The sequence below is a fragment of the Oculina patagonica genome, chromosome 2 (assembly GCF_052425735.1).
Source record: "Oculina patagonica isolate OP01 chromosome 2, crgOcupat, whole genome shotgun sequence".
NCBI lineage: Eukaryota > Metazoa > Cnidaria > Anthozoa > Scleractinia > Oculinidae > Oculina > Oculina patagonica.
The window spans coordinates 19,570,124-19,597,119 of NC_135759.1; the positions used below are offsets into that span (position 1 = coordinate 19,570,124).

Sequence of the window (26,996 nt, forward strand, 5' to 3'; positions counted from 1 at the left end):
GACCGGTATATGTTTATCCGGCCAGTGCCTCGCCGGGTTTCGGTTTCGTGTTTATGCAATGGGGTTTTTCTTCCCCCCCCCCCCCCTGTTGGCCCCTCGCGGGCCCCTTTGGGGGAGTCGAGAGCAGAATCCCATTGTTTTAGTTAAGATTTTTCCTGTCAAATCATGCTGTCAATGCATATATATTATACACTGTTGTGATGGATTTGTGGGAAACTCTCGTGGAAAAGGCCCATTATTAACCACCGGCCGCCGGTTTTTAATTGTGACTAATGGTAAGCGCCCTCAGTCTGTATAATTATATCATCAAAAGAAATGACTGGATACGTTCGTTATCCTGTCAGCGTAATCGTTGTAAGCCTATAGTTCAACTAAGTTGTTGATATTTTCCGGGTAGTTTATTTTCTAAAATATATGTGACATATTCATTGTTAAAAAGCTGGGCACTAAACTATTTTTCGATAACAACAATTTTGTTTCTTATACTAGCTGACGAAGAGAAATCAAAGCGTGTTTTATCAAGATCGAGAATTTTTTAGGCTTGGTTATAAGGTATAAATTACGCGATAAATTGTGAATGAAAGAAAAAACTTCCCAATAACGGAAGTGAACGCGAAAGAGTTGTCTGGGTATTCATTTTAAAATGAAGGATATTACGCGACGTAGAGGAAACGAACAAGTTTGTATTTTTGCACGTGAACACTTGTGGGCGTTTACTCTTAAACGAAGACCTTTTTCGTGGTACTTTTCCCACTTTGAGCGTTCTTCCCGGTATTAATGATAGTGGCAGATAAAATAATTCTTTTTCCTTGGAGTCAAGAATGTCTGGACTGTTAGTGTATGTAACGCGAAATTGGGGCCAAAATAATGGAAATTAACGTAATGAAAATTAACGCTCCACTTAATTAACGGTGCGGAAATTAACGTTAACAAAAAATAACGCGACTTCTCCCAAATTAACGCGAATGTTTGAAATTCGCGTTAATTTCATGACGCGTTAATTTCCTATAATAAGGTAGTTGGTATATACGTATGTAAGCCACCGTATCCGTGCAAAAAATTGTTTATTTGTAAAATGTTGGTCCTAATTGTAGCTGTTTGTCTTTGTTAATGAGGATGTTGAAGTCGGTACACTATTTTATCATTTTCAATGGCAGTTGAGTTATTAAAATTAGGGCCCTTTGTCAGTTGTCCAGATCCCTCATTTTGTGAATAGTTCACTGTTGACATTTGCTTTTCACATGCATTCAGTTATGGTAAGACATCTAATTTCTCAGCTTCTGGTCACTTCGGTTCCTCCGTTTTCGAACCTGAAAACAATTAAAAGATAAAGAAAACAAATGTAAATAGTAATTGAAGAGTAATCGTTATATAAGGTGCGCAAGGATTTTAGCGTCTCGCTCTGAATTTCACGCTCTCTGGTGGGTGGACGGACTATTTAACAATCATATTTACAGGGTGGCGGTCCCTTTTTGTCTTTATCGATCTATATTTTTGCGCTGAGTTTGACGATTTGTTACCCAACTAGTCTGCGTTGCAGCCGAATGTGCCGTCTGCACGCAGACTTTTACCGAACCAAACCTTTCCTATTTGACCGACTGTCTAAAACATATATTATTACCCTGCCTACCCCCGCCGTGCGCTCTAACTCCTCCTAACACATAAGTACCTCCTATACCTCCTCCCTCCCTCTTCCTTTCCTAAATTTTCCTCTTCGCTAACGACCTCTCGGATAACGAAACCCATGGGTTTCCGGCAGTGATAATTAGTCTAGCATACCATAAACATTATAAAAGGTAAATAACTTTGTCAGAATATAACATTTTCACCGTTGTCTTTGTCGCATTGATAAAGCAATAGTCCCTTCTGAACGTCCAAAACGCTAAGCCTCTCTCGTTGTCCAATGAGTACTCCTTTAGTCTTTGTGCGCAGGGTCTTTGCACCCCTCTCTTGGGTAAAGAAGAAAGAGCCATAGTGCATCACTGAATTGTAGTCGTATTGGACCTCCAAAGAACCAATCGTCATAAAACTTTCCTTTCTGAAATGAACTCTGCATCCTGTGAATATGTACATACATGTAAATTGTAATAATTTTAATACAGGTGTAATGAGATCATGAAGCATGAAAACTGAGATGGTACGTATACAAAACTTAAATTGATGTATAAGAATATGACCGATTTTATACATATCGGAGATGTATGGGGTTTCTTTTTTGTCTTTAGAGACAATAGTAAGGTTATCTGATAAAGAAAAAGAGGCCTATTGTAGTATATATACTACAACTTTATTGTCCTGCGTGCACTGCTAACTTTAAAGGTCGGGACACACTAGGCGAGACGTCGCTGCAACACGTCGCAGCGACATGTTGCCTCGTGTGACATGGTGCATTCTTGCGACAAACCAGTCGCTGCGACAAGACAAAATTTTGTCGCTGCGATGTGTCGCACGAATTTAAACTGGTTTGAATTTATGCGACACATCGCAGCGACAAAATGAGCGAAAGCAGCGTTGTCGCAGCGTGTGTACACGTCTGCGACAAGTTGCTGCAACAAATTATAAATTAACCAATGAGAGAGCATCATGTATTATCGCCGTATTGAATTGGTAAACTTTTTGGTGGGGGAGGAAAAAAAAAAAAAAAAAAAAGCAAAAAAAAAAACAAAAAAAAAAACTAGTGTTCACATTCCCACCCTTCCAAATTCGCTGTTTGTGCACCGAACAAACACCTTGTCGCAGCGACTTGTTTTTAAGCAGTACACACGGAGCGACTCGTCGCAGCGACCTGTCGCTGCAACTTGTCGCATAGTGTGTCCCGACCTTAATTTCATACCGGCAAAAGCCCGATTTAAGCCTAGTCCAGTCCCTGAACTCTACCGGCTACCCCCGCTCTACATCCCCTATATAAAGGCGCGCGTAAGAGAGAGTTCAGGAACTGGACTAGAACTGGACTAGATTTGTATGACAGCAACACACGATCACAATGAGAAATACTCCGAATTTCCGGCTTTGTGAGTTTGTATTCTAATCAATATTGTTTGCTGTCATTTGTTTCTATTATTTTACGTAATCTGTGTTCGGTACACGAAGTAAAATCTGTCGCACAGAGAATAATAAAGCCTCTAAAAGACCGTACAGAGACTTTTGAAAGCAGGCGTTTTCGTTGTCGTTCCATGCAACCTGAGAGCCCAAAACAGATTCACAGTTTGTAAACACGAACGTATTTAACGTTCGCTAGGAAGTCGGAAGTGCAGCAGCTCTTATGAGCTTGTAATTCTATACTGGTCCTCTGGTGTAGCAGTTGCTACTGTTTGGGAGGCTGGGGGATTGTTCCTATTGTTTGTTCTATTGTCGCTCGGGTGGCGAGCCATTTACGCGATACCTCGCGAGAGCTGCCACCCAACCCCTAAAAGTACCTAAGACAAAATAAAATTTTGCGAGATTAGTCCGAGCACGTACTTTTCCTCATTAGTCATTCTCATTCTTACAGCTTGCTGGTGAGCTCCTTAAATGATTTTTTCAAAACGGCGGCACTCGATTAACGACTGCAGCTGATCCAAAAATTAATTTTTCATAACAAAAAATAACAATCGCATGCATGCATGTTCTATTTACCAGGCATTACGTTTTTCCAAACTACCGTGAGGTACTGGTCACGATCAGGTCGGTTGTGCTCGTGGTGGAAGCCAAGCGCATGCCCAATCTCGTGCAAAATGCTTCCTTTGCTGCACGTGATCGTCACGTTGCTTCCATATGGCGTGGGCGACCTGCACGACGTGTCAGTGTATTGGGTTCCGATAGAGCCAACAGAAATGACTTGACGACCTCCAATACGGCCAATGCTTGAGGAGCACCTGGAAGGGGATAGACGCAAGGTGCTAGTGTTAATTGAACAAAAACAGTATTCAATTGTTTCGTTCAGAGAATGTATATATCCTTAACTGTGTGGTGAAGATTAACCGATTTCAGTTGGTTTCAAAAGTTAAACAAACATCTCCTTGTAACCCAAGTACTGTCGAATGGGGCATCAAATGTTCTTCGAAGGGAGGTGTATGGCTGCCGCATACCTTTTCGTATACTGTAAGGATGAGTCGGTGCATGGAAACCGATACATGTAAGTAGAACCCCGCTAACTCGAACTAACTTCAATTTCCCTTGGATTTGAACTCACTCTCCAGTCATTTGTACTCGGTTAACTCGAACTCGGATAACTTGAAAACCCCGCTAACTCGAACTAAACTTCGTTTCCCTTGATCAAAATTTGGGTCAAATTTACTGACCCCGATAACTCGAATTCCTGTTTTTGCAACTCGCCATGGTTGCCCATTGATGATTAGAGCAACGAACAGATCATTTATTTGATAGCCATTTTCCACTCTTATCGTAAGAATTTATGATCGTGTTAGAGTTTCTGACGAGATAAGTCTAATTTGCACTGTACTGTATATTGAAGTGCTGAAAAATCAGTACACTATCAATTATTAACTTAGAAAATTAAATATTCAATCGACCCCGATAACTCGAAACCCCGCTAACTCGAACTGTTTTTCGTTTCCCTTCAGAGTTCGAAAGTTCGAGTTACCGGGGTTCTACTTTACCTATATAACGAGAGTGGGTGGGATCTTCAGTTAATTCAGTGAAAGTTACAGAAGCATTGAAACTAGGCTGCACGTTTAGCGGCCTGCGAACACAGACTAAGACGTTAAGGTTCCACTGCATTTATATTACCACGTGTGGGATATTCACTACAGTGGAAGCGTTACATTGTAAGCTAGATTGGACGGCGAATTAGCTGGCGTGAAATGGTTATAAATATTTTTTCTGGGTGTCCTCTTTTTGTGTCGCTGCCTGTACTAGCAGTAAAGTTCTATACAAATCTTCATTACAAAGACATTTCTACACGCACCCTCCTTCATATGCAAACTCGATATAATCCTCCTCGTACTGTCTTTCTTTGAAAATGATGCACAACTTGTCCTGCCACTCTTTAATAGCTGCACGAATATTTAATAGACTCTCCTCCCCTGCAAAATCAATCACGAAAAACAACTTAATTTTAGGGAAGGTGTTCTAAAAAAAGGTTCTATGTAATCATTGTATCAAATTTTGCATCTTGCTTGTGCTTCAAAAAACCTCTATATCATGACATACACAACTAGCTACAACTCAGTATGATTTATCGGATGTGAACTAGATACAATGCAAGCAGGCCTTTGTTTAATTGGTTAATGTTGCAGGGTCGTACTCATTTTGATATACCTGCATGCTTTTAAATTCATACCGACAAAGACAAAAGTCAGTGCACTCAAATCATCATCATCATCATCATCAGCTTTTATACATTTCGCCGATAAAAGGTTAAAAATAAAACTTAAGGTAAAAGCTGTTAAAATTGATGCTAAAGGTTTTCGATCTGTTCGATCGTCATCAGAGTGCCGATAAAAGGTTAAAAATAAAACTTAAGGTAAAAGCTGTTAAAATTGATGCTAAAGGTTTTCGATCTGTTTTCGGGGTTGCTAATTATAATTATAGAGTGCATCTGTGTGTATGCCACAAAAATTTACAGTTGTTAGTGAGTAGTGAATGGAGCTGGAACAGTTGAAGATGAAGAAATAAGTGGAGGATGATCGAACAGATCGAAAACGTTTAGCATCAATTTTAACAGCTTTTACCTTAAGTTTTATTTTTATCATCGGCTTTATTTATCACATCACGGGATCACATTCATTAAGTAATGGTTTACAGGTGATTCGTGAGCTCTAACCCCCATTTGAATTCAAGTTATTGCTACTAAAACTAAATACTTATTCTACCAACACTTAAAAGAGAAAACGGTCTCTGAGGGCGCACTTGAAAAAAGTTAGCCCATTTTTTTCAATTTTGCCACTTGTATTCTGTGTTATCATAACAATATTTCCTTTCTGTTTTACCATTATTTCTTGAAGATAACTCGGTTTGTGCATCACAACCTCGCCGTAACATAACCCCTTTAATGGCATGAGATACATCTGAATAAATAACGTTCACTTGCATGAAGGTATTTATTTTAATATATATAGTTAATTCTTCTTACGCATTCGTGTTGCTATGGTGTATGGTACGGTATTGTTGGGCCAAAGTCGTCGAAAGCCCGTCGGTGCCAAATCTCTGCCCTGTAAGTTACCGTCTTGCCAAAATTTTTGGATTGTGTTTCCTTGCTCCTTCGTCAATACCACATCGCCTTCATAGTATTCCTTTCCAAGATTTAACTCTCCAAATGTTTCTTTTCCGCCCACCCCAAATGCCAAGAAAAAAATAATAAACAAAAGCATAAGCAGAGAAACTAGCTGCAGTTTTCAATCATACGTGTCAGTATGTATCTAATTTTTAAGTAATATAAACCCACAATGCTGACTGTAAGACAATGTTTGATTAAGCATCAAAAGTATACTGGAATTGCTTTGGACTTGCTCCACTTCGTTCAGTGATTGGTTTAAATCGCGCACGTTTTCACGTTCTTCGCGCCGGCTACATGTATTTGCTCAGAGTTTTGAATGATTCACTGGACTGCGACACTCAAGTAAAAACCGCTCTATGTTTACACCATTTAAGTTTTTAATTTCACTAATTTTATTTTCGCGTTAGTTCGTGACTTTATTTATAATTTTGTTCCCATGATCTCTCTTCTTTCCGCCTGGGAACGAGTTTTCGGGGTTGCTAATTATAATTATAGAGTGCATCTGTGTGTATGCCACAAAAATTTACAGTTGTTAGTGAGTAGTGAATGGAGCTGGAACAGTTGAAGATGAAGAAATAAGTGGAGGATGGACTGAAAGGAACGAAATAAAATAAAACAACAAACGACCCGACCGACCGACCGAACGTACGACCGAACGAACGAACGAGCGAACGAACGAACGAACGAACGAACGAACGAACGAACGAACGAACGAACGAACGAACGAACGAACGAACGAACGAACGAACGAACGAACGAGTGCAGAAGCGAAGACAAATCAGTGAAACATATATGAACGGCGTTTGTGGTAGACAGTAGGTCCAGAATTGATGGGTGGATCCATGTGGTCGGGTCGAGTGGATGGACGGACGGACGGACATATGGTTAGGTGAAATATTACTTGACGTTTCCCAGAACAATTTTAGTTGATTTTATTTATAGAATACTAGGACTTTGGTAATCTATTTTTCTTACCTTGCATTTGATGGTCGTACAGCTCAAACATCATGGGATCAGATTCTTCAATATCTTCATCTACGTGTGAATGGACCAACATAAAAATATATTGAAAATATGCCATTGTCCCTCTAAAAGTTGCAGCGCTCATGTATACTAATATTTTGTCAGGGGACGTGCCGTTGTCACATGTCCCCACTACGTTTCCTCGTGTATGTACCTGTAGTGATTAAATATCTCTGCTCCATGTTGCTGCGACATTCATCCGAGGAAGGGGGGGGGGGGGTTAATCATGGTAATTCCCTATAGTGGTCTCCACGAGGAGGCTCCGCCCGTAATGGGTGCCTTTTTCAGGCTGGAGCTACAAAAAAGGGTTGGCATTTTATATGTTAAAAAATAGAAAAGGGTAGGGAAAAATGGCTTCAAGGTATTTACACGAGCCTTTCCAAATACCTTGAACAGACCAAATAGAAGCAGGAAGCAGTATCCCTACTGTGGCTATGTGTAATAGCCTGTGTACAGCCGTCCCGCTCCGCTGTACACAGGCTATATGTGTAAGGGTCACGATTTTTATCGAAGGTATGTGCATAAAAAGGTCACCTTTTCGTTTAGAAATAATATATAAAAAGGTACGGCTTTGGACCTCAGGGATAAGCCTCCCCATATAAAATACCCCCCCCCCCCCTCCTCTCCTCCCCAGGGCGACATATCTCTACGACATGTCCATTGGTGTCAGCACCTTAATAGAAGTAAGTTTCTCCTTTTTACAGGAGAAACTTGTATTATGATTTTTAAATAAAATGAGTTGTCTATGGGAACCTTCTATGGTTAAATGTCCATTTATCAAACCATTCTCTCTTCAAACCTACCATCATCTGCTGAGAGAGCCAGTGTAGCCGAAAGAACTAACGTGGTAAAGACTGCTGCAGTTGTTAAATGTAGCATCGTGTTCCTAGAGCGGCTCTGTTACTATTGTCGCGACGATATTATATACTTCGCTATTCAACAAGACTGTATTATGGCAAGTTTTAGTGAATGCATACAAACAAAGAATTCAGGTACCCGGTTAAAAAGCTGACAGTTTATTTGCAAATTAAATCATGATAATCAAAACACGCGGAACAAAAGCACTTTTTTTAATACATTCTAGTAATTTGTATTGTTCTACAAACCGAACAATGATTTCAACAGCAAAACGAGTTATTTCATTCACTGCAGTTTAGCGGTGTGAGGACCTATTCTTATACCAAGGTGTCGCAGTTTGCGTTCTAGTTAAGTTTTATACTGTGTACTTTCTCGTTACCTAATAATCTAAATATTCATCCATTGTTCCAATTTGATTGACAAGAATGAGATTATTTGTTTTCAGATATCTATTAGATTCCAAGAACAATATGGGAAATAAAAAAACCATACAAAAGCGAATCCGGGTTTCCTTTCTTATATCTTACCTTCAGGGCCTTGTTGTCAAAAGGTGGATAACACTATCCACCGGATAAATCGCTATGCATCCAGTGGATAACTGTCATACAAAACCTACTTCGCTATCCTCCGGATAGCAATTTATCCGGTGGATAGCGTTATCTACCCTTTGAACAACGGGGCTAGGTCTTTTCTTGTTAAACGAACATCCGAGATCTTAAAGACTTATCAAAGTATAATTTCGTCTTGATGCAGCATGGAAGCCCGGCGATAATTCTTGCTAAAATTGGCTGGATACCTAATCTGCAATATTGGTTATGTTTATAACTATTACTAGCTAGATATGATGTGCACTCAGATGTTTTACCTCAATCACAAAAGAGAATTTGTTTATTGCATTTGTGAAGAAGCGGTGAGATATTGCCTAGCGACTGGTGAGATATTGTATTAGGTAGCGCCCTTCAATGTTTGCCAAGTACTATTTTTTCATTGTGTGAATTTGCCAAATATAAATTAGACATGAAGAGGCCTAGGTACTTATTGTTAAGGTCCCTTAAAGTTTATTATTACACTTTTATCTCTACGTTTAGGGGCCATTTCTCTTTTGTTCGACCAGCTATGCACACAGGTTGAAAGTTTAATGTGGGAGAAATTGCGGGGGAGGAAATTTTGTGTCTGTCCTTTCTACAGCTCTCAGTAAATCGAAAAGAATAAATAAACACTTCATAGATCCTCTCTTGTTGGGAGGTATTTTTTAGCGTCGAAGGCTCGAGCCTCAAGGGGGGTCTGGGGACATGCCCCCCTAGGAGATTTTGCAAATTTAGGTTCTCTTAAGTGCCTCTTGGTGTCAGCACCAGAGACATCATTTCTGAGGTGGGATGCATTTTCCTTAATTAGCTCTTCGGAAAATTATTTTCATTCAAGAAAAATTCTGAAATGTTCAGAAATGAGTGTGTGCATTTAGACAGTTTTCAAAACACAAATATTAAAATTACATGCAGGGTGAATTAGTGTACAAGAAATTGAAAGAATGATGAATTATCTGACACTTTACACAATTATGTATTTTAAAACAACTACTGAACATGTTCCATGTCTTAGCAAGTACAGAATATCCGTTTGTTCCCGGGGGTAATTCTATAGCTTTCAGAAATTTTGGTAAGGATTATTTTGCAATGCTTACACAGTCTTAGACTTAGAGCTTTGTCCAGAAATCCACAAAACAACAAATGCGCATGCTTGCTTATCCAGCCAACTAACGCCAGTTCTGATTGTAGTGGGCGCCACGGATGAAAAGCAAGACGAACATCAATTAACCAATCCAAAAGATTAAAACTATTCATTATAGTGCTAAAATGTTGCGGCGTCCTGCGATAATCCTGGCAAGGAAGGTAGTCGTCCATGTAATGGACTGGTCACAGTCTTTTGATGGTTTTGTTTAAAAAATGTCTTTTCAACCCCCCAAAAATGTCGACTTCAAAACTTTTAGGGGGCTCGTCCAACCCCTCGAAACCCCCCCCCCCCACCCTACAGGCTTGAATATAGTTCTCCTTCAATCATCGCACGATCTGACTTCTCAAATGAGTTGCTCCTTAACCAAGTAAATTAATTCCTATTTTCTCTTTCGTTATGAGCAACGCGTAGCCATGAATAAAACTAGAATACAAATTAATTTAGACAGCTAAAGTTCCAACTGTTGGAGAATTTAAAATTTAGTATCTTTTAACAATACCTAGATGTACACACGACACTTGACGGGCAAGCAATTCAAAGAACAAATAACGATTCAAAATATTAATTGATACACTGCCTGAGGCAGGTTTTAATCTAAATTCTACCGCGTGAAATAGCTTTACAGCCATCCTTTGTAGCTTTTTCGACATTTTTCTATATCTATGTATATTGAGTTCTGCCCCGTTCTCTGATCCAGTAGGTTCTAGGCGAACTTCGATTACCCAGTTCTACAGATTTTAGCAGTTTGCAGATTTCTTATAGTTTTTCCTTTGTTCGACACAGAAAAACTGTTCTGTTCTCCGGTTTTCTAGTGGGTAAATCACATTTTGGAATTACGTATACATAACCAGTGAAAAATTGGGAGCAGTTTTGAACTGTATCCTCATTAAATCAGTGGTCTTTTCAAAATGTTGTGAAAAATAGAACTTCTTCTCTATGCCGCATTTTGTATGACTACCCTTTAAAAAATAGTGCGTGTATACCAATATCATTTGACACTGACTAACTTGAATGTCATGCAGTTAAATCCTTTCTGTTAGAGACGTTAACTGAAATGTTTTGCACTGCGTGTCGTCAGACGATCGCGACTTGTCGAAATTAACTGTTTTCCTGAAAGCGTTCGCTCGACGCAAATAAGTTGGCTGTTGTTCTTCACACTGTTTCAACCAATCCCAAATTCTCTTTTTGGTTTCTTTGTACGTGGGATCCCTGTAGTCCTCCGGCAGTTTACACTTTATTTCCATTCGAATGTCTTGCTTGGTGCATGTAACAGCCCTTTTATTCGCCACTGCGGCTTTCTTAAGCGTTGTTAGTCCACTACCGTCGCCGTCGTTGGTTCCCAGTTTGTCTCCTGCACCTCCTACTCTTGCGTTGCTATACATCGGTGGAAGTTTCGTAAGCGGTCGGATTTGAGACACCTGTTTTTCAGGTTTCGTTGGTGGCCGGTTGCTTGAGAACATTGTAAACTCACAAATAGATGGAAGTGTGGGTAAAGCAATTATTTCCTTGCTGGTGGTGTGAGATTCAGATTGTTCTAAATCTCCTTGTGGCAACACAAATCGCACGCGTAATGGTTTTGCATTCGACGCACTTTTGCTTTGTAATTCACCTTTCGTACTCGGAGCAGAGTAACATGTATTCTCTTGTCCCTGTTTTGTGTTCCTGGGAAGTTTGCTCTCCGGCATCATTCAATTATCTGGCCATTGCAGAAGCTCCAACGACATAATTGTTTGCCTGACGCAAAATTAAACTATACTTTTCTACTTGGTGACAAAAGAGGCGCAAACAATAGAGTCGTCTCTAAGAAAACAGGATTAATAGTGCTAACGATTTAGTCAACCGACAATAGGGTCGTCCCACAGGGGTAAACTGTTTGTTGACATGTGCGAAAATTAATTAAACAACCAGTTCACCACGCAAAGAAAACAATTTAAGGAGTTTGTCTAAAAGAGTCGACACAATCAGAAACGACAAAAACATATGGGCTTCTGCTTGTATTCTATTACTTTTGACTTCATAAAATGGTAGCCTGTTTTTTAGGGTGCCAAAGATGGGGGATGGGGTGGGGGGAGTGGGGTGGGGGGAGTTGGTATACAGAGCCCGGATCCTCGTTTTGCTTAGAGCCCGGCCGGCGCTCAGCGTGGAGCACGTGACACGCCTCATACACAACGTAGGTGCTAAGCCGCTGGCTACAGTAAGTGCGGGACCATTATGCAGCTTTCAAAATGGAGAATGTAAACTCGCCAGTGACAGCTTTGAGTTTTATGCCAACGTTTTCTTCGAACCAGGAATCGGATGCAGATAAAACAAGCTTTGAAACGGCTGCATCGTCAGTCAATTGTTTTGCGGAGGTTGTTGTGACTCAAAATTACTCAGATATTTCAAGGTACGCGTTGTGTTATTACCTTTGTAGATCGATTATTGGTAGGATAATGCTAAACAAAAGGCTTGCAAAGGTTAAATGCCCTGTAAGAACAAATTTACAATTTTAGGACAAGTTGGTTTATTGGTTAAATTTGTTTCCTACATGTACCTGGGTTAATCTGTTTCAATCTGAAGATAACACTTTTACAGTGACAACTTGAATCGTGTCACTTGTTTTTATATTTTAATACTATACACAAAAACAAAGGAATATACATGTAGCAAATTGTATTAAGGGTAAAATTGAACCACAATATATACATGCAAAGCATAAACCAAGTTTTAATTATAAACTAATTGCAGTGTTGATTTAGTAATATTTTTTTTGTTGGTGGCTTGTTGAGAGAAAAATGTACTCAGTAATTAATTATTTTGGGCAGACTCAGTGGTGACCAGTTTAAAATAATTTGGCATAACTACAGAATACATGGCCATTTTTGAAGATGGTTATATCTGGTGGCTCATTTGCTCGGTAGTCACTGCTGAGCCAAACAAGCCACTAAATCTTCACACCGAATACTTCCACTGCTGAGCCAAATGAGCCAAATGAGCCACTAAATCTAAACACCAGAGACTTCCACTGCCGAACCAAACGAGCCACTAAATCTTCACAACAAAGACTTAGCGCACAATGCAATAACGCACAATGCAATAATTTCTCGTTCTTACATCCACTGCCGAGCCAAACAAGCCACAAAATAATTATGCAAACAAAATTTGTTCTTTGTTTTCGCGAATTTTTGAAGAAAGTTCTTCGAATTATTGAGAAATGTTTTGTTGCATCCACCACTAGGCTCGATTTCCAGCCGCCTTTTTGGGAAAATGAGCCCGCGGTGGGAGGAACGAAGACCGGACCCGAGAATACGGCGGAAATCGAGCCTAATCCACCACCTGCTGTAGACAAATGCTCACGTGCAAAAACATCACCAGTTTTGCAGCAAGTTACCTACAGACAATTTCATACTTTATTCATCCCAAATCTTTTAGAACTGTTGTAAATACATACATGCTTACAGAAACTATAGCATTTTTATCCAGTGTATTGACAGTCATTAAGTTTTCCACAGTACTGAGTGGCAGTGAAAACCAGTTTTTTTTTTTCACTCTAAACTTGTTTTTTAAAGACAAGACTTCATCATTAATATGCAGTATGTCTTTTCACAAATTTCAAACTACATTTAAGCCAATCACAGGTTAGCCTCCCACAGAGTCCTTTTTAGGGGCAATCGTGTTTTACTCCTCCCCACAAACGCCTGCTTAACTGACTAGAGGCCAACATTCCTTTCTGATGTTACAGTGGCTAAAACACCGGGAAAAGTCATCGATTTGAATAATTCAATTTCTTTTTGTGCATTGCCTAGTCATCTGCTGGAAGGATTAGCAGTTTTGGGAAAAGTGCAGTTGATCTTTCTCTCCTCGTTGAATTGGAAATCTGTGAGAACATCAACAAAATATCACCACTGTGGATCTGAATTGCTTCAAAGAAGATACCTACAGTATGTTATTTCCGAGTCAATGAATCAGAGAGCAAAACAGCAATGAACCGATCAAGTTGACAAATGCATAGAACTTGGAAATAGTGACTACATTATATTTGGTAAAACTTGCCCCTGGATGATTCTAAACATTGAATGTTGTGTAAATTAAAAGGCTAGGTTTGTATTCTTTCAGTTGATAGTTTGACGATCCTTCAAGTTTAGGGTTGCAAAAAAAAATTAAACAATAAATGAACCACGCAGCAAATATATTTTCTCAAATGGCAATATCAAAACGGAGCCAATAAATTGGTAAGATTCTCGAACATCAAAGGACAAGCTTGATAAACAAGCGATTTACCGTGGCCAGAAAATTCGGAAATTGTTTTCATCTGAATGAAGCGAAACATCCTAAACTTGGAAGCACACAGTGCTAACAATTCTGATCAACTGTTTGGTCTCGTCCCTCAAAGAGCATCTTGGGGTCAAGGTCAACCTTCCGGATTTTAGTTGGTCAAAATATAATCTGATTGGCTAAGCGGGCGGAAAGGAATGTTGGCCTCGGTTAAGCAGGCATTTGTGGGAGGAGTGAAACACGATCGCCCCTTAAAACGACTGCGTTGGAGGCTAATCACAGGTCTGTAATTAAAGTAATATATGATTTTCCCCATTATAATTTTTTGTCTGTTTGTTTGTTTAAGGAGTGTTACCATACCAGGCAATGGAGTGGCAACATTTGCTGTTAGTTCAAGTGGTGCTCTTACTTGTCCAGGTACACGTAATTTCTATGTTGTACATGTCATTGCATTTGTACTTTGTTTATAAGGGGTCATGAATGGTCCATCAAAATTAGGCTTCTGCTCGAAATGCTCGCAAAATTTTAGTGGGTGCTTGTTTGCTCATGGTCGATATTTTTAGCATATTTTTACAAGTGCTCACATGCTCGGTTTTAAGTGGAGCTAGCTTTTTGAAAAGACATAGTGCTTGTTGCTCGCAAGGCTAACTTTTGTCAATGCTTGTGCTTGCAAAGAAAAATGCTGTGCTCGCATGCTCGCAAAGGCCATTCGATACCCTTTTATTATATAGAAAATAAGTTGGGTTTTTTTTTTTTTTTTTTTTTTTTTTTTTTTTTTTAGCTGTTTATATTCAGCTACATGATTGTATTTCTATTATTCAGTGTAGCTGGGATCCAGTCAAATTCACTGACTTATCTGACTTAGTATCAGACAAACAAAATAATCCCAACCCAAAAATAGCAACAGCTATAATGAAGACATACATGAACATGTGTATGTGTAATTATGTTGTGGTTCAATTTTACCCTTGGTACAATTTGGCAAACATGTTCTTTGCTACATAAGAACAAACTGAACCAAGGGCAAAATTGGACCAAAAAATGCAATATTTATCATGATACTGATAATTGAGATGTACATTTACATGTACAGTACCGCTCAAATGTAAGTTACCACCTCTCATCTCGTTTCTCGCAAAAATGAGACGAGACGCTTCTCTCGAGAATCACTGAAGCGTTTAGTATGGAATATATTACTTGCAAGAGGCCATGTTGTAAATGTACAGTGTATCAAAGATTTCTGTCTACAAAATTTTGCGTTGTCAAATATGATAAAACAGAAATTAAATGAAGCAATGGCAAGCTCAATCAGCGACCCGATCAATCGCAAGGATAAATTTAATGATATTCGGCATTGACTTTGCGTGGGCTCGCCGACATGTTTTTTTTCTCAACAAGTTTTCGTTCATGTAACTACAAATTTGTATGATGTGTATCGTTTATGAGTGTAAATAGCGAAGGTCTTACTTCTTACTCCTTGAACAACATGCAAAGTTTCGTATACTCGCAAGGGTTCTTTCACATTTGCAGTAAAGATTTATAACAAACAAGTGTAAATGACAAACGTGTAAATATTATCTTTTGAAAGAATGTCACCGGCCGCCGCCGCGCCGTCAAAACGCATTCAATCCAAATTGTAATAAACCTTCCAAGATTTCCTATTCAATCGATTAACGTTAGAAATGCCAGCTTCCAGGTCAGCAACGCAAACGCAGTTGAGCGGTTTGGCTGCCAGAGTTGCCGCTTGATTTACCTGCTTTGATTTCAGTTGATGGCGCCACAGCCAGTTGCTTAATATTTAGTTAATACATGTAAGCACTTTGGTAGCTGGGTTTCGCTGGAAAAAGCAGTTATGAATTGTGTACATGCATGCACAGTGCACAATAACAGTGTTCTTCAATGTATAATATTTAATTATTAAAAATAACACTCAGGTAGGATCAGGTTATCCTGGTCTCTGTAGTGTGATGCATTAATTTTTTTATGGCAATTGTGCCCTGCAACATTTTGACTGTTCATAATGGGCACCCATTTTGTACTCCTGTTGGAGAGAGGCACTGTGAGAGTTACATGTACCACCAAAGAACACAACACAATGACCCCAGTCCGGGCTTGAACCCAGGCTGCTCAATGTGTGTTGTGGTTCAAACCATTTTCAGTTGATTTTTCATTTTCCATTGTTTGATGTGACAATAAACATGAATCATGGGAAATTAATGTCAAAGAAAAATTAATAATGGTTTGGAAAAAGTATGGAAAAAATAGCCTGTACATGAATACACCTTATTCATCAATGGCTGATTGTGCGAAAGAATTTGGGTCGAGTACATCAATTCAAAGTGAGGCGAGTGGGGCCTCACTTCGAACCAAAACAAAGCAAAGTATGGTGAGTTGAAGTAGTACACTGTATTTGTAAATTCTTGAAATATCTCTTTGGTTAGAAAGTGATTCTTGGGTTTTGATGACTAGCTGCTATTGGAATCCCAGGTTTTCTAGCTGGCAATTTATTTCAAGAATTACAGTCTGTACAAGAGACACTGTACTCTTCAATTCACCATACTTTGCTTTGTCCTTTTTCATAGTGAAGCCACACTCGCACATGAATATGGTGTATGAACAAGGTAATTTGAAACTCACAAAACTGACTTGAAACATCTGCTTTTTTTTAACTTTGTTCTTTTTTCCAAATTTTAAACCAAATTAAGGTGCAGTGCTCAACAGTCAAGTAGCAGTTGTCACAGTTCCCGAGAGCCAGCTGTTTGCTGTTCAGCAGTCCCAGCAAGCTGATTCAATTCAACAGGAAACTGACTTAACCAGTGAGGATGATGTCACGTCTGTCACAGGCGCTGCGCCAAATGTCGGTGATCCAAATGAGCTGACAATAAATGTTGCGTTACAGCCTTCCTCAGGTTCTTTGTCTGAGGGTGGAGTGTTAGCTGAAGGGGCAACAAGCAGTACTCTTGGTGATCCAAAGGTAATTAAGTTATCACTTCCATGTACTGAGAACTTTTTCTTTAATTTAATAATTTTTCTTTAATTACATGCAAGTTACATGTACTCTGACTGATTTAGAGCAAGTTTAATTTGAGTGTCAGAAATAATCTGCATTTGCATTGGTTTTACTATATACTACGGCCAGTGATTGGTTTAATTGGTTTAATTAGTCACCAGCTACAAGGTTTTAGTCGCCATGACAACTTACATGTAAATGGTCTTAACTTGGAGGGTTGCCTCTATGTAACAATTACAAGTAGTTGTCATAATGTTGCTCAATAAGATAATTTTAAACAGGCTATTAAAAAAAGGGATAAAAAAAAGTTATAAACGTTCTTAAAAACAAATTGTTTTCGACTCTAAAGTCATCATCAGTGTATCATTGTTTTTAAGAACTTTTAGAACTTCTTTATCCCTTTTTAGCCTGTTTAAAATTAATTACAAGTAGAATGTGAAATTATGCTGCAGGCGAAATCAACTGTCGCCTCATAGAAAAAATTGATAGCAAATAATCTTATATTATTATTAGGCAAATTCTCAATAAAAAACTTTCAATTTTTGGCAATTTTCAATTATGGGTTATAAAGAGTGAAAAACCTTCATATAAATTATTGTGAGCTTGCATAAACTTGTATACAAGTACCTCTAACGGCTGATATTATAGTTACTCAACCAGTCAGGTTGTTGCATTTGCATTAGATACTTTGTCTAGTGCAATTATTGTTATTATTTGGCATGTAACTGCATGTACAAAGGCTAGACAATTTTGGTAATAATTCCAAGCTACAAGTGTACTGTATATCAATAAAATGAAATTTGCCAGGTTTATACATGTACACACTGTACATGTACTTACATTTTCATGTATTGCAGCTATACTGTAGTTAACTTCCTTATAAAATTTATACTTAACAAAATACAGTTGGACCCTGGTAATTTGAATTCAGTTATTTAGAATTCCCCATTATTTCGTGCTAAGACCCATTTCCCTTGGATTTGCAATTCAGACAGGCTTTTACTATTGGCTATTTAGAACTAAGGCCCTATTCTCCCTGAGGAGACATAAGGATTCAAGAAGATTTAGAACTACATGTATTTCTTGTTTCCCCTGACGGTCGGAAATGACGTGGCTCAACTGTAAATTTGCCCCCCGAGACAAACAATCCTAGGTACGGCCCTGAATTTTGAACAATAAATTACATTGTACGCTGTATCAATTATTGAATAAGTGTGTTACGTCTACAGTGTTGTCTTTACAGGCCAGGGGTGGATACAGGGGGGGGGGGGGTGGATAGGGTGGATATCCACCCCCCATTTTTCAGTAAAAAAAGTTCGAAATGTCACTTTATTTGAAATAGAAAATAAATAAAGAAAGAAAAATTAGCTCTCGCTCATGTCTGGTTGTTGTTACGCCACGTTTCGCCGTCTGCCGCCACTTAGGGTTAGGGTTAGGGTTAGGGTTAGACCCTAATGGTCTGCCATCCACCCCCCCTTTTGAAATCCTGGATCCGCCCCTGCAGGCTCAGTTTTATGTTACATCCCATGTTTCTAACATGCAGCCATTTTTTCTCTTAACATGTTCTATAGCAGAAACGAAAAGGTGGTTGGCCCAAGGGCAAAAAAAGAAAGAAAGAATTTGGAGATTTGAATAAGCCAAAAGCCCCAATTACTGGGTGAGTTTTTTTTCATTATATAATGTATTTATGCTATGTGTAAATGGTAAAAACAGTATACACGTGTACATGTACACACAGTATAAAATCTCTGGCTCTAAACACGTGATGGCTGGGTCCTTTGGAAACAAGCTAATTTTGTTTTTTTCACAAATCCCACTGATGTTTCCTTCTGCTGACTCAGGATAACATGAAACTTAATAAGTGTACACACATCAATATTACAATGTATTTCCTGCAAGATCACTCTTTAAGACAGTGTACAATGCATGTTACATTTAACTTAATAATAATAATAATAATCTACACTCATGCCTGCCAGAAACAAACTGTAAACTCTCAAGTATCTTTAGATCTCTTTTTTTTTCTCTTGAGTGAAATAAAATAACAGCAATGACAGTACCGAACAAAGCAAAAAAAATAAATTATTAATGAGAAAAAGGTATATCTTATCAGAATGATACCTGACTTCTTGGCCCTAAAGAAGCCATAATGTGTAGCAAATTTGGGTTAACTTCATGATCACATAGTTTTGAGTCAGGGCGGTCATTAAGGTTTAAACAGTCTCTACAAATTGAAGTTACACTGTATAACCTGACTAGCATTTCGCTCTGTATGCAAGTGAAACACCAATCAACATCTTTACCCATAAGATCGATTGAATTAACTCAGCCAGAACAGGTGTTATGGGTAATGGCCCTTATTGATAGCCTGGGAGTTTTCTTTTTCACTTTGAATACAGAAAGATATTTTTTTCTTAAGTACAGTGTTGATTATTGATGCACAGGTATGTGAGATTTATCAACAGTCGCCGAGCTGAAGTGAAGCAGCAGCATCCTCAGTTGCTGTTTCCAGAAATAACAAAGATACTTGGACTGGAGTGGAGCAATCTTCTACAAGAGGAGAAACAGGTGTGAGGAATACCAATACATTTACACAAATCTTGCTGGTTAAGGCTGTATACCGGTGCTATGAGAATGCATGGATGGACTCTTTGAATAAAAAGTCTGGAGTGAGTGTCAAGATGGAGAGTGAGATTGGGTAGAGAATAATTATCAGTGAAAAGATTTGTGTGGGAATTAGTTTATTAATTGATTTAATATTATATAAATATTTTTTGAGTTTGGGATTGAAAATTAAAGGTCAACTTACAGGAATTTAGCTAAGAAAACACTAAGCTGGCTCATCAAAAAACCCAGCTGGCTTTTCTGGCCTTGGCAGATCTAAAAGTTAACAATAGTCTCTGTTTTCATGTGAAATTTCATCAAGATTTAAGTTCTCTTTCAGCCGGTGAAAGCCGGCAGCCGGCCCTTAGCGACATCCTTGAACTTATACCCCACGGGGGTACTCTGGGTTTCAAGTGACGGGGATGATCGAATGGGGGCAAAAATCAAGACCCAAAAAAATCCCTAGGGCTTCCAACAAAACCGAAAAAAATCCCAAGACCAAAAATTAACCCCCCAAGAAATCAACAGCAATACACGTTTGTTTGTACTTTATATGCAGAACTACACAGCCAAGGCACTACCACGAATGTTTAGATTGTTTGTAATACCCCAAAAAATCCCTACTTCAATCAAAAAAATACTTGCCAAATTTTTCTACCCAAAAAATTCCCAGAGTCAAAAATTACAAACCCAAAAAAATCCTTCGATCATCCCCGTCATTTGAAATCCCGAGTACCCCCCTGGGACTTATACATGTATTAAATTTGTTTATATTTCAATTTTGTATTGGCATTTTTGGACCTATAGAAATACCTGGATGAAGCAGAGGAAGACAAAAAGCGCTACATTGAAGAGCTAAAAATTTACCAGCAGTCTGAACAATACCAGGCATTTATGAAAAGACAAAGTGCAAAGAAAATCAAGACCATTGTTGGTAAGCTGCACATCATGTAGTAATAAATGAATTATTTGTTACATTATTTTTGTAAGTTCCAAATCTGTGCTGGCATTTGGCTACATGGCTTTCCCATTGCACTACCAATCTTAGTTCAATGAAAAGCCCATGAAAATCTCGTGGAGCTAAATTGTTACCCATTTACAGTCAGACTAATATAAATTTTTTGCAATGTATGCATTTTGATTGGCTACATGTATGTGTCATTGTTGAATGTTTGTTAACATTAATTTTTTAGCTTAATTATTCCGAAATGGTACTTCGAAGTAAAGTTGTTCACTTTAGTAATATATTGACAAAAGTTTAGTTGCTTTTTTTGCTGAAATTGTACTTCACAAGTTACATAGACAGGACATATACATGTAATTATGACAACGTATGTTTTGTCCTTTTGAATGAACTATTTACTGCAGCTGTTCATGTACAGTGGGCATGTAAATGTAGAAAGTAAAGTATCAACATGTCCTTTTCATTACAGATTATAAATGAGTACAAAATGTCAATACTACAGGTATAATTATTTGAGAACATACTTACCCCTTAAGTACATGCAAATAAATGTATGCTCTGTGCGGTATTATGCTAACCTAACACATTTAATTATTTACTTCATTACACCATTTACAGGGGTGGATACTGCAGAGGAAGTGCCATCAAGCTTACTGTTGAGTGAACAAATGGTAAGAAAGACATACAGGGTGCATCTAATGTATGCAGCCCCCATTATTTTTAGTGCATTTGGTTTACATAGTAAATGGTTTGCACCACGGAGTGTCAGCAGCTTACTACAATGTTGACGTGATTGTCCACCTAACAGTAGTTCTGAAAAGAAGTGTTGTGATGGTGACTGACTGTTGACAACCTGAGCAGAAGTCATTTTTTTAGTCAAGTGAAAATTAAGTGTTTTTTAGTCGACGGTGTAAGTCTGGTGTAAATCAGGTGGTTGAAACTGATTAAGACTAGTTAGTGTTGTTGTGATGTTTTTGGCCGTAAGGCTCATGTTTCTTTCGATCCCTCTTTTGTTAGTCAAATTAAGTCGTTCCGTTTGAAGTCCCATTTTGTTTACTGCTATGGGAGCCCTGTGCCAAGCGAGATCTAGAGTCACGGGGAGTTAAAACTCTTGGACCTTTTTACTGAACTCTTGTGCTTCCATTGGTTGTCAGTACTTGTATCTTTCTGTTTGCTATGATAACACTTTTCATGTGAGGTATGTATTTTGACTACAATAATGTGGCTGTTATTGTTGTGTGGTGCATTTGTTTTTATGTACTGTGCACTGTATGGCAATTATTTGTTTTGTTTGTGACATTTTTTCCAGGAAGATGACTCTAACGAACTGTACTGCAGGGTCTGTAACCAGTTCTTTAGCTCCCAGCACAACAAAAAAGAACATCTTTTTGGAAAACAGCACCTTCTGATGCTCACTGGGGAGTTTGAACGTGAAGCTGAACAAAATGCCACTGGCCCTGATAAAATTGTGAATCAGGAAAGCCCTGACCTAGCTCCCTGCAGTGCTGTGGCAGATACTGTTGGATCGACCTTGATACCAACTGAATCAATGCTGACCATCTCACAGTTTACAGAGAGGTTCTTGGAACAAAACTTGAGTGAGTATGATTATGTATATGACCACTAAGGATCAGGTTTTTAGATTTTTTGAGCCTGAGGCTCTTCAGACTGGTGTATATGTTGTGGTTCAATTTTATCCTTAGTTCAAATTGTATTTTTCTTTGTTTCTGGGTATAGTAATGTATAATAATAAGTTTAAAACAAAGGAAAAGAAAATTTGAACCAAGGATAAAATTGAACCATAACAAGTCATGTATATTTAACAATTATTCCACGAGCGTGTGTTGGATATGAGATGGTAGATAGCCAACGAGGCGCATAGCGCCGAGTTGGCTATAACAATCTACATGTAATATCCAACAAGCGCAAGAGGAATAATTGTTTTGTTAAAAACGCCCAAAGAATTGCAATTTTTGAGCTTCCCAGCTGTTTTTTTGAAGCGTTTGAGCTGCCATATTTGTGGTCAATGATATATGAGCTCATATACCATTTTAAAACGCAGGAATTGTAATATACCACTTGCTAGTCTTTAATAAAAGCTTAGATACATGTATAGCTCTTATGCATTTTGACATCTTTTTTGTCACATGCACGTGTATATCAGGGTAGATAACTTTCTAAATTTAGGTTTGTGGACTGTGTTCCGCTATTAAAATGGAGATTACTTTGGGGTTTGTTAGTGTATAATATTGGGCTCTGTTTCATTAATTTTACTGTTACTTTCGCCGAGCTGAAGAATATCATTCGCCAATACCTGGTACTTCAGGTTTTGAATGAATGAATGAATGAATGATATAGGTGCTTATATAGCGCATTTACAAAGCTCAATGCGCTTCACAGTTAGAATTTTATTGGATGAGACCGGACATCAGCAGAACAGGTCATGGAAAACCTGGAAAGTCGTGGAAGTTTAAAATTTCATTTTCCAGGCCTGGAAAATCATGAAACTTGAGTGTGGGTCATGGAAAAGCATGGAAAATGGTATTGATAAAACAAAATAAATTAGGCAGGTTTTTTTTGTGAAGAAAAGGGTAAAAAAATACCCGAAATTAAGATAATTAATTTTCCGAAAATTTCCAAGAAAAATGATCAAATTTTCATGGAAATTTTTGAAAAGTCATGGAAAAGGTTATGGAATATCGAAAGCTTAAAAGAGTACGAACCCTGTACTTCGTTATAAAGGGGTTTGTTGTATCGGGGTTCTGCACTTGTTTCTCTGCGCCCGCGCCTGTGTTTGTATTTCTTAATCTAACATGACATTGTATTTTCCATTTTTCCTAACGTTGTTTTAAGTGTGGTTAGATCAGTTGCTTTATTAATTTCCTCGCAGACAGAGAGCTTGAACTGAGAGAGCTTAGGAAAGTGGTTCTTTCATCGCAGGAGGAGAGCATTGCACTCAACAAAGAAATGGAAGAGCTGAAGGTACGTTTTGACTTTGAACATTACACTTGTGAAAATTTGGCGTGTTGTCCGAATACGTTGACGGGGCTAGTACATGTGCAGTAGGTCGTCCTTTTTTAACCTCCACTAGCCCATCAGGCTTATATGGCTGTGCATGTAGATGTATGTACTTGTGGTAACTAATGAAAAACACCTGTCTTGGCTAACGAGGCTAGTGGACATCAAAGTGCGCACCTCAAGATCATGCAAAGTTTAAGGAAGGATTGTCTTTCAAGTCTTTTTCCTTTCCTACATGTATATGTACGTTCGTACGGGTCGTGAAAAGCCTGGAAAGTCATGGAATTTATGGATTTCATTTTCCAGGCCTGGAAAATCAGTGTGGGTCATGGAAAGTCATTGAAAATGGTATTGATTGTACAAAATAATTAGGCAGGTTATTTTTTGTGAAGAGAAGGGTAGAAACGTACCCGACATCAAGATAATTTTTTAAAATTTACAAACAAATGGTCAAATTTAGGTCATGGAAAACTTTGAATAGTCATGGAAAAGGTCATGGTAAGTCAAAAAAAAAAAAATAGGTCATGGAATTTCAAAAGCTTAAAGAGTACGAACCCTGATATAGTACTGTAGATGCGTGAAGCCACCATGACTCTTGACTACCCTTTATTTTGATTTACTGACCTTATTCGCACAACTGTTTGTTTATTCTTACCTTTGTTTTTCATAACTATAATTAAAAGAAATGTAGCGTTATTTGTCAGCAATTAGTAAAACTTTTTTTTTTCATGTTGCAGAACTTGCTACAGAAAGTAGAAGATGATCTTGGATCAGTGAAGGCTTATGGAGCGTCACTAACAGCTCAGCTTAATAGCTTAAGGATGGTACCAACTCTCTTTGGTGTTATTAACTTCTAGATTGGACCCTTCGGACGTCTATCTCTCCTTGCCTACAACGAATCGCTTACAATTCAAGTTTTATTGTAGGCATTAAGCCGGGTGAACAGCACGACCGATACGGCCATAAAATGCTGACAGTGATGGCTTGTATCTGCGACGCGGGCGCCCGAATGGTTCGAGCGAAACTGCTGATCAGTCCACCTTGAGGAATTCATGGCATTTTAGAGTGCAATACGCATCAAGGGGAGCTCGAGCGAACATGGGCCCTTGTTCCCCTGGCCACGCAAAACACAAAAACTCATCTGTACTTTTTTCGCCATAAAACAATGCGACGGCTTGATATTTAAGAGAAAGGGAAGACCAAGACTTCGTCAACTTGACAATGCGAAGGTTCAAGAGACCCTCTACCCCTCCCCCCTCCCCCCTCCCGCCAGCCCGCAACCTTTCCCCACGATATTGATTTGATACATGAACTATAGAGCTATGGTGCTAATTTAGTTATTATCTATAATTTATTGTAAATCCATGTTTGATCCAAATCTACAACAACCAAAATACTCAACTATAAAATTAACCAACTTAGAGGTTATAGTTGCTACTTTAATATTACTGGCAAACCCTACGTGAGAAAAAGGGTCAGAAACAAATACGATTAAAAAAAGAAACGAGAAATACAAGAAGTTAAAATAACAATTTGTGATGCCCCGCTTAAAGGGTGACTGGGTACGGTGCAATACAATGTATATACAGGAACTATTCATCTTTTAGGGTGATTTATTTAACGTGTGAAACAATATCTAACAGTTAGGCGTAATGATAAACAAAAGAGAACAATGAAATTAGTGACTAATAGTAGTAAAGATGTAATAACTATTTCACGGGTTTAGTAAAATCACTCTATAATGAAGAAATTTCATTGCTGTTATCCCGGTATTGTTAGTTGAAGAGATGGCGCTATGCATTGAGAGAAGGTTTAATATGTGTTCATATTTTACTTTGGACAGGTATATTTTTTCTCTTATTTCCTTAGGAACAAAATCTCCAAAAGACAAGCTACGATATAACTCACCTGAGTATAAATATTATTATTATACTCTGTTACTTGATCGGAGCAGCCATCTTTTCCGAAAGGAATTTTCCTGGTGATTATTCAGTGGTAACCAGGCAACTAACCTGTACTGTTGCAGATTACACAAATTTCCAGCCTTGCTAAAGGGCGAAGTTTTAATTTAACAAAAGAAACTTGGAATGATTTAGAAATCTGGACGAAGATGGGCAAGCAATGAAAATTTAGCTTTGCACTCTAAAAGAATATTACTTAACTAACTACTGAAATAACAAAAAACTAACAAAAATTCTGAAATCTGAAAAAAAAAATCTGCAAAAAACTGTACTAACGAAAATAACCCATATTGTATTGCATATTGAGCAAGATCATGATTTGGTGTTTTGTACTGTCACTTTACTGGTGAGGGAAAGTGCCCTTTTCCGGCTTTCACTCGTGCCTATTAACTACCCATGGGTCTGTTGTTGACACCTATAACTCTTGAGATTGAGTATTGTTTATAAACATTTTTATAGAAAAATATGGTTGGAACGTCAGGCATGTTAAATATAATGTACTGCAAACGCGTAAACACTTATTTTCTTGAGTAAAAATGGAAGTGAAGCTGGTGGGAGAAATGTTGACCCATTAAGAGTTAACAAGACTCCACTTTAAGAACTATGAAAGTCAAATTTGCAAAATTCGCAGAAGCGTTTAGTTTTCTTTTTATGTAGCTCCTTACTTCTCGAATTTGAGCTTTTCATGGTGAACATTCGTGCATTTTTGACGTCATCATTCTAGCCATGCTGCACAGTTTGTGTATTTTCACAAACCCTTTCGCTTCTAGAGATAGGCGTTGTTGACTCTGCACCGATTTTACCAGTTAACCCACCTCACCGTTTTAATGACCACTGCACCCTTTCAGACTGCTGTCATTTCCAATAATTCTAGATTTCGTCCATCAAACCTAACAGACATTAGTTGTAGCGGGTCCTATATCATTCTAGTGGACATTCCAGTAGATGCGGTGGTCAGGAAGCGGTACTTGTGACAGTAAACTTTGATATGTGGCAATTGCCTAAAAGGGTCTATTCTCTGTTACTAAAAGGGTCTACCAGGCAACCACTACTGTTGCAGTTTACACAATTTTTCAACCTTGCTAAAGGGCGAAGTTATAATTTAATAAAAGAAACTTGGAATGATTAAGAAACCTGGACGAAGATGGGGAAGCAATGAAAGTTTAGCTCTGCACACGAAAAGAGTATTACTTAACTAACTACTGAATGTTACGTATAAATCCACCTCTCTTCACGTATACACTCGGCAAGAAACGAGTCATTCTAGCTATGCCAACGCTTTGGACCCTTTGGTGATTAGCCTGTGATGCTAAACCGATTAATCACCGATTATATGGTCTTTTGCCTTAGAAGGTT

General features: G+C 38.4%; 3 protein-coding genes across 4 annotated transcripts; 1 reads left to right on the forward strand and 2 right to left on the reverse strand.

Moving 5' to 3' along the window:
- Window positions 1-711: 711 nt before the first annotated feature.
- On the reverse strand, window positions 712-8,140 carry LOC144641827 (nematocyst expressed protein 6-like). The gene is made up of 7 exons (XM_078500851.1): window positions 8,044-8,140; window positions 7,193-7,252; window positions 6,074-6,262; window positions 4,907-5,024; window positions 3,616-3,854; window positions 1,830-2,057; window positions 712-1,310 (listed from the first exon to the last, which is right to left on the reverse strand). The coding sequence occupies exons 1-7, from the start codon at window positions 8,117-8,119 to the stop codon at window positions 1,285-1,287; spliced, it is 936 nt and encodes a 311-aa protein (XP_078356977.1). The 5' UTR covers window positions 8,120-8,140; the 3' UTR covers window positions 712-1,284.
- Window positions 8,141-10,428: 2,288 nt separating this feature from the next.
- LOC144642204 (uncharacterized) lies at window positions 10,429-11,514 on the reverse strand. Its single transcript, XM_078501185.1, has one exon. It carries the CDS (start codon window positions 11,512-11,514, stop codon window positions 10,852-10,854), a length of 663 nt encoding a protein of 220 aa, XP_078357311.1. The 3' UTR covers window positions 10,429-10,851.
- Window positions 11,515-12,037: 523 nt separating this feature from the next.
- Window positions 12,038-26,166, forward strand: LOC144643411 (uncharacterized). Of its 2 annotated transcripts, none has more exons than XM_078502664.1 (10): window positions 12,038-12,215; window positions 14,430-14,500; window positions 16,789-17,057; window positions 18,668-18,750; window positions 19,538-19,661; window positions 20,505-20,631; window positions 21,280-21,332; window positions 21,971-22,259; window positions 23,552-23,643; window positions 24,417-26,166. In XM_078502664.1, exons 1-10 carry the CDS (start codon window positions 12,055-12,057, stop codon window positions 24,534-24,536), a joined length of 1,389 nt encoding a protein of 462 aa, XP_078358790.1. In that variant the 5' UTR covers window positions 12,038-12,054; the 3' UTR covers window positions 24,537-26,166. The 2 variants fall into 2 exon arrangements, with proteins under 2 accessions (XP_078358790.1, XP_078358789.1); XM_078502663.1 differs by having other exon boundaries at window positions 18,665-18,750; window positions 24,417-26,164.
- Window positions 26,167-26,996: the final 830 nt, after the last annotated feature.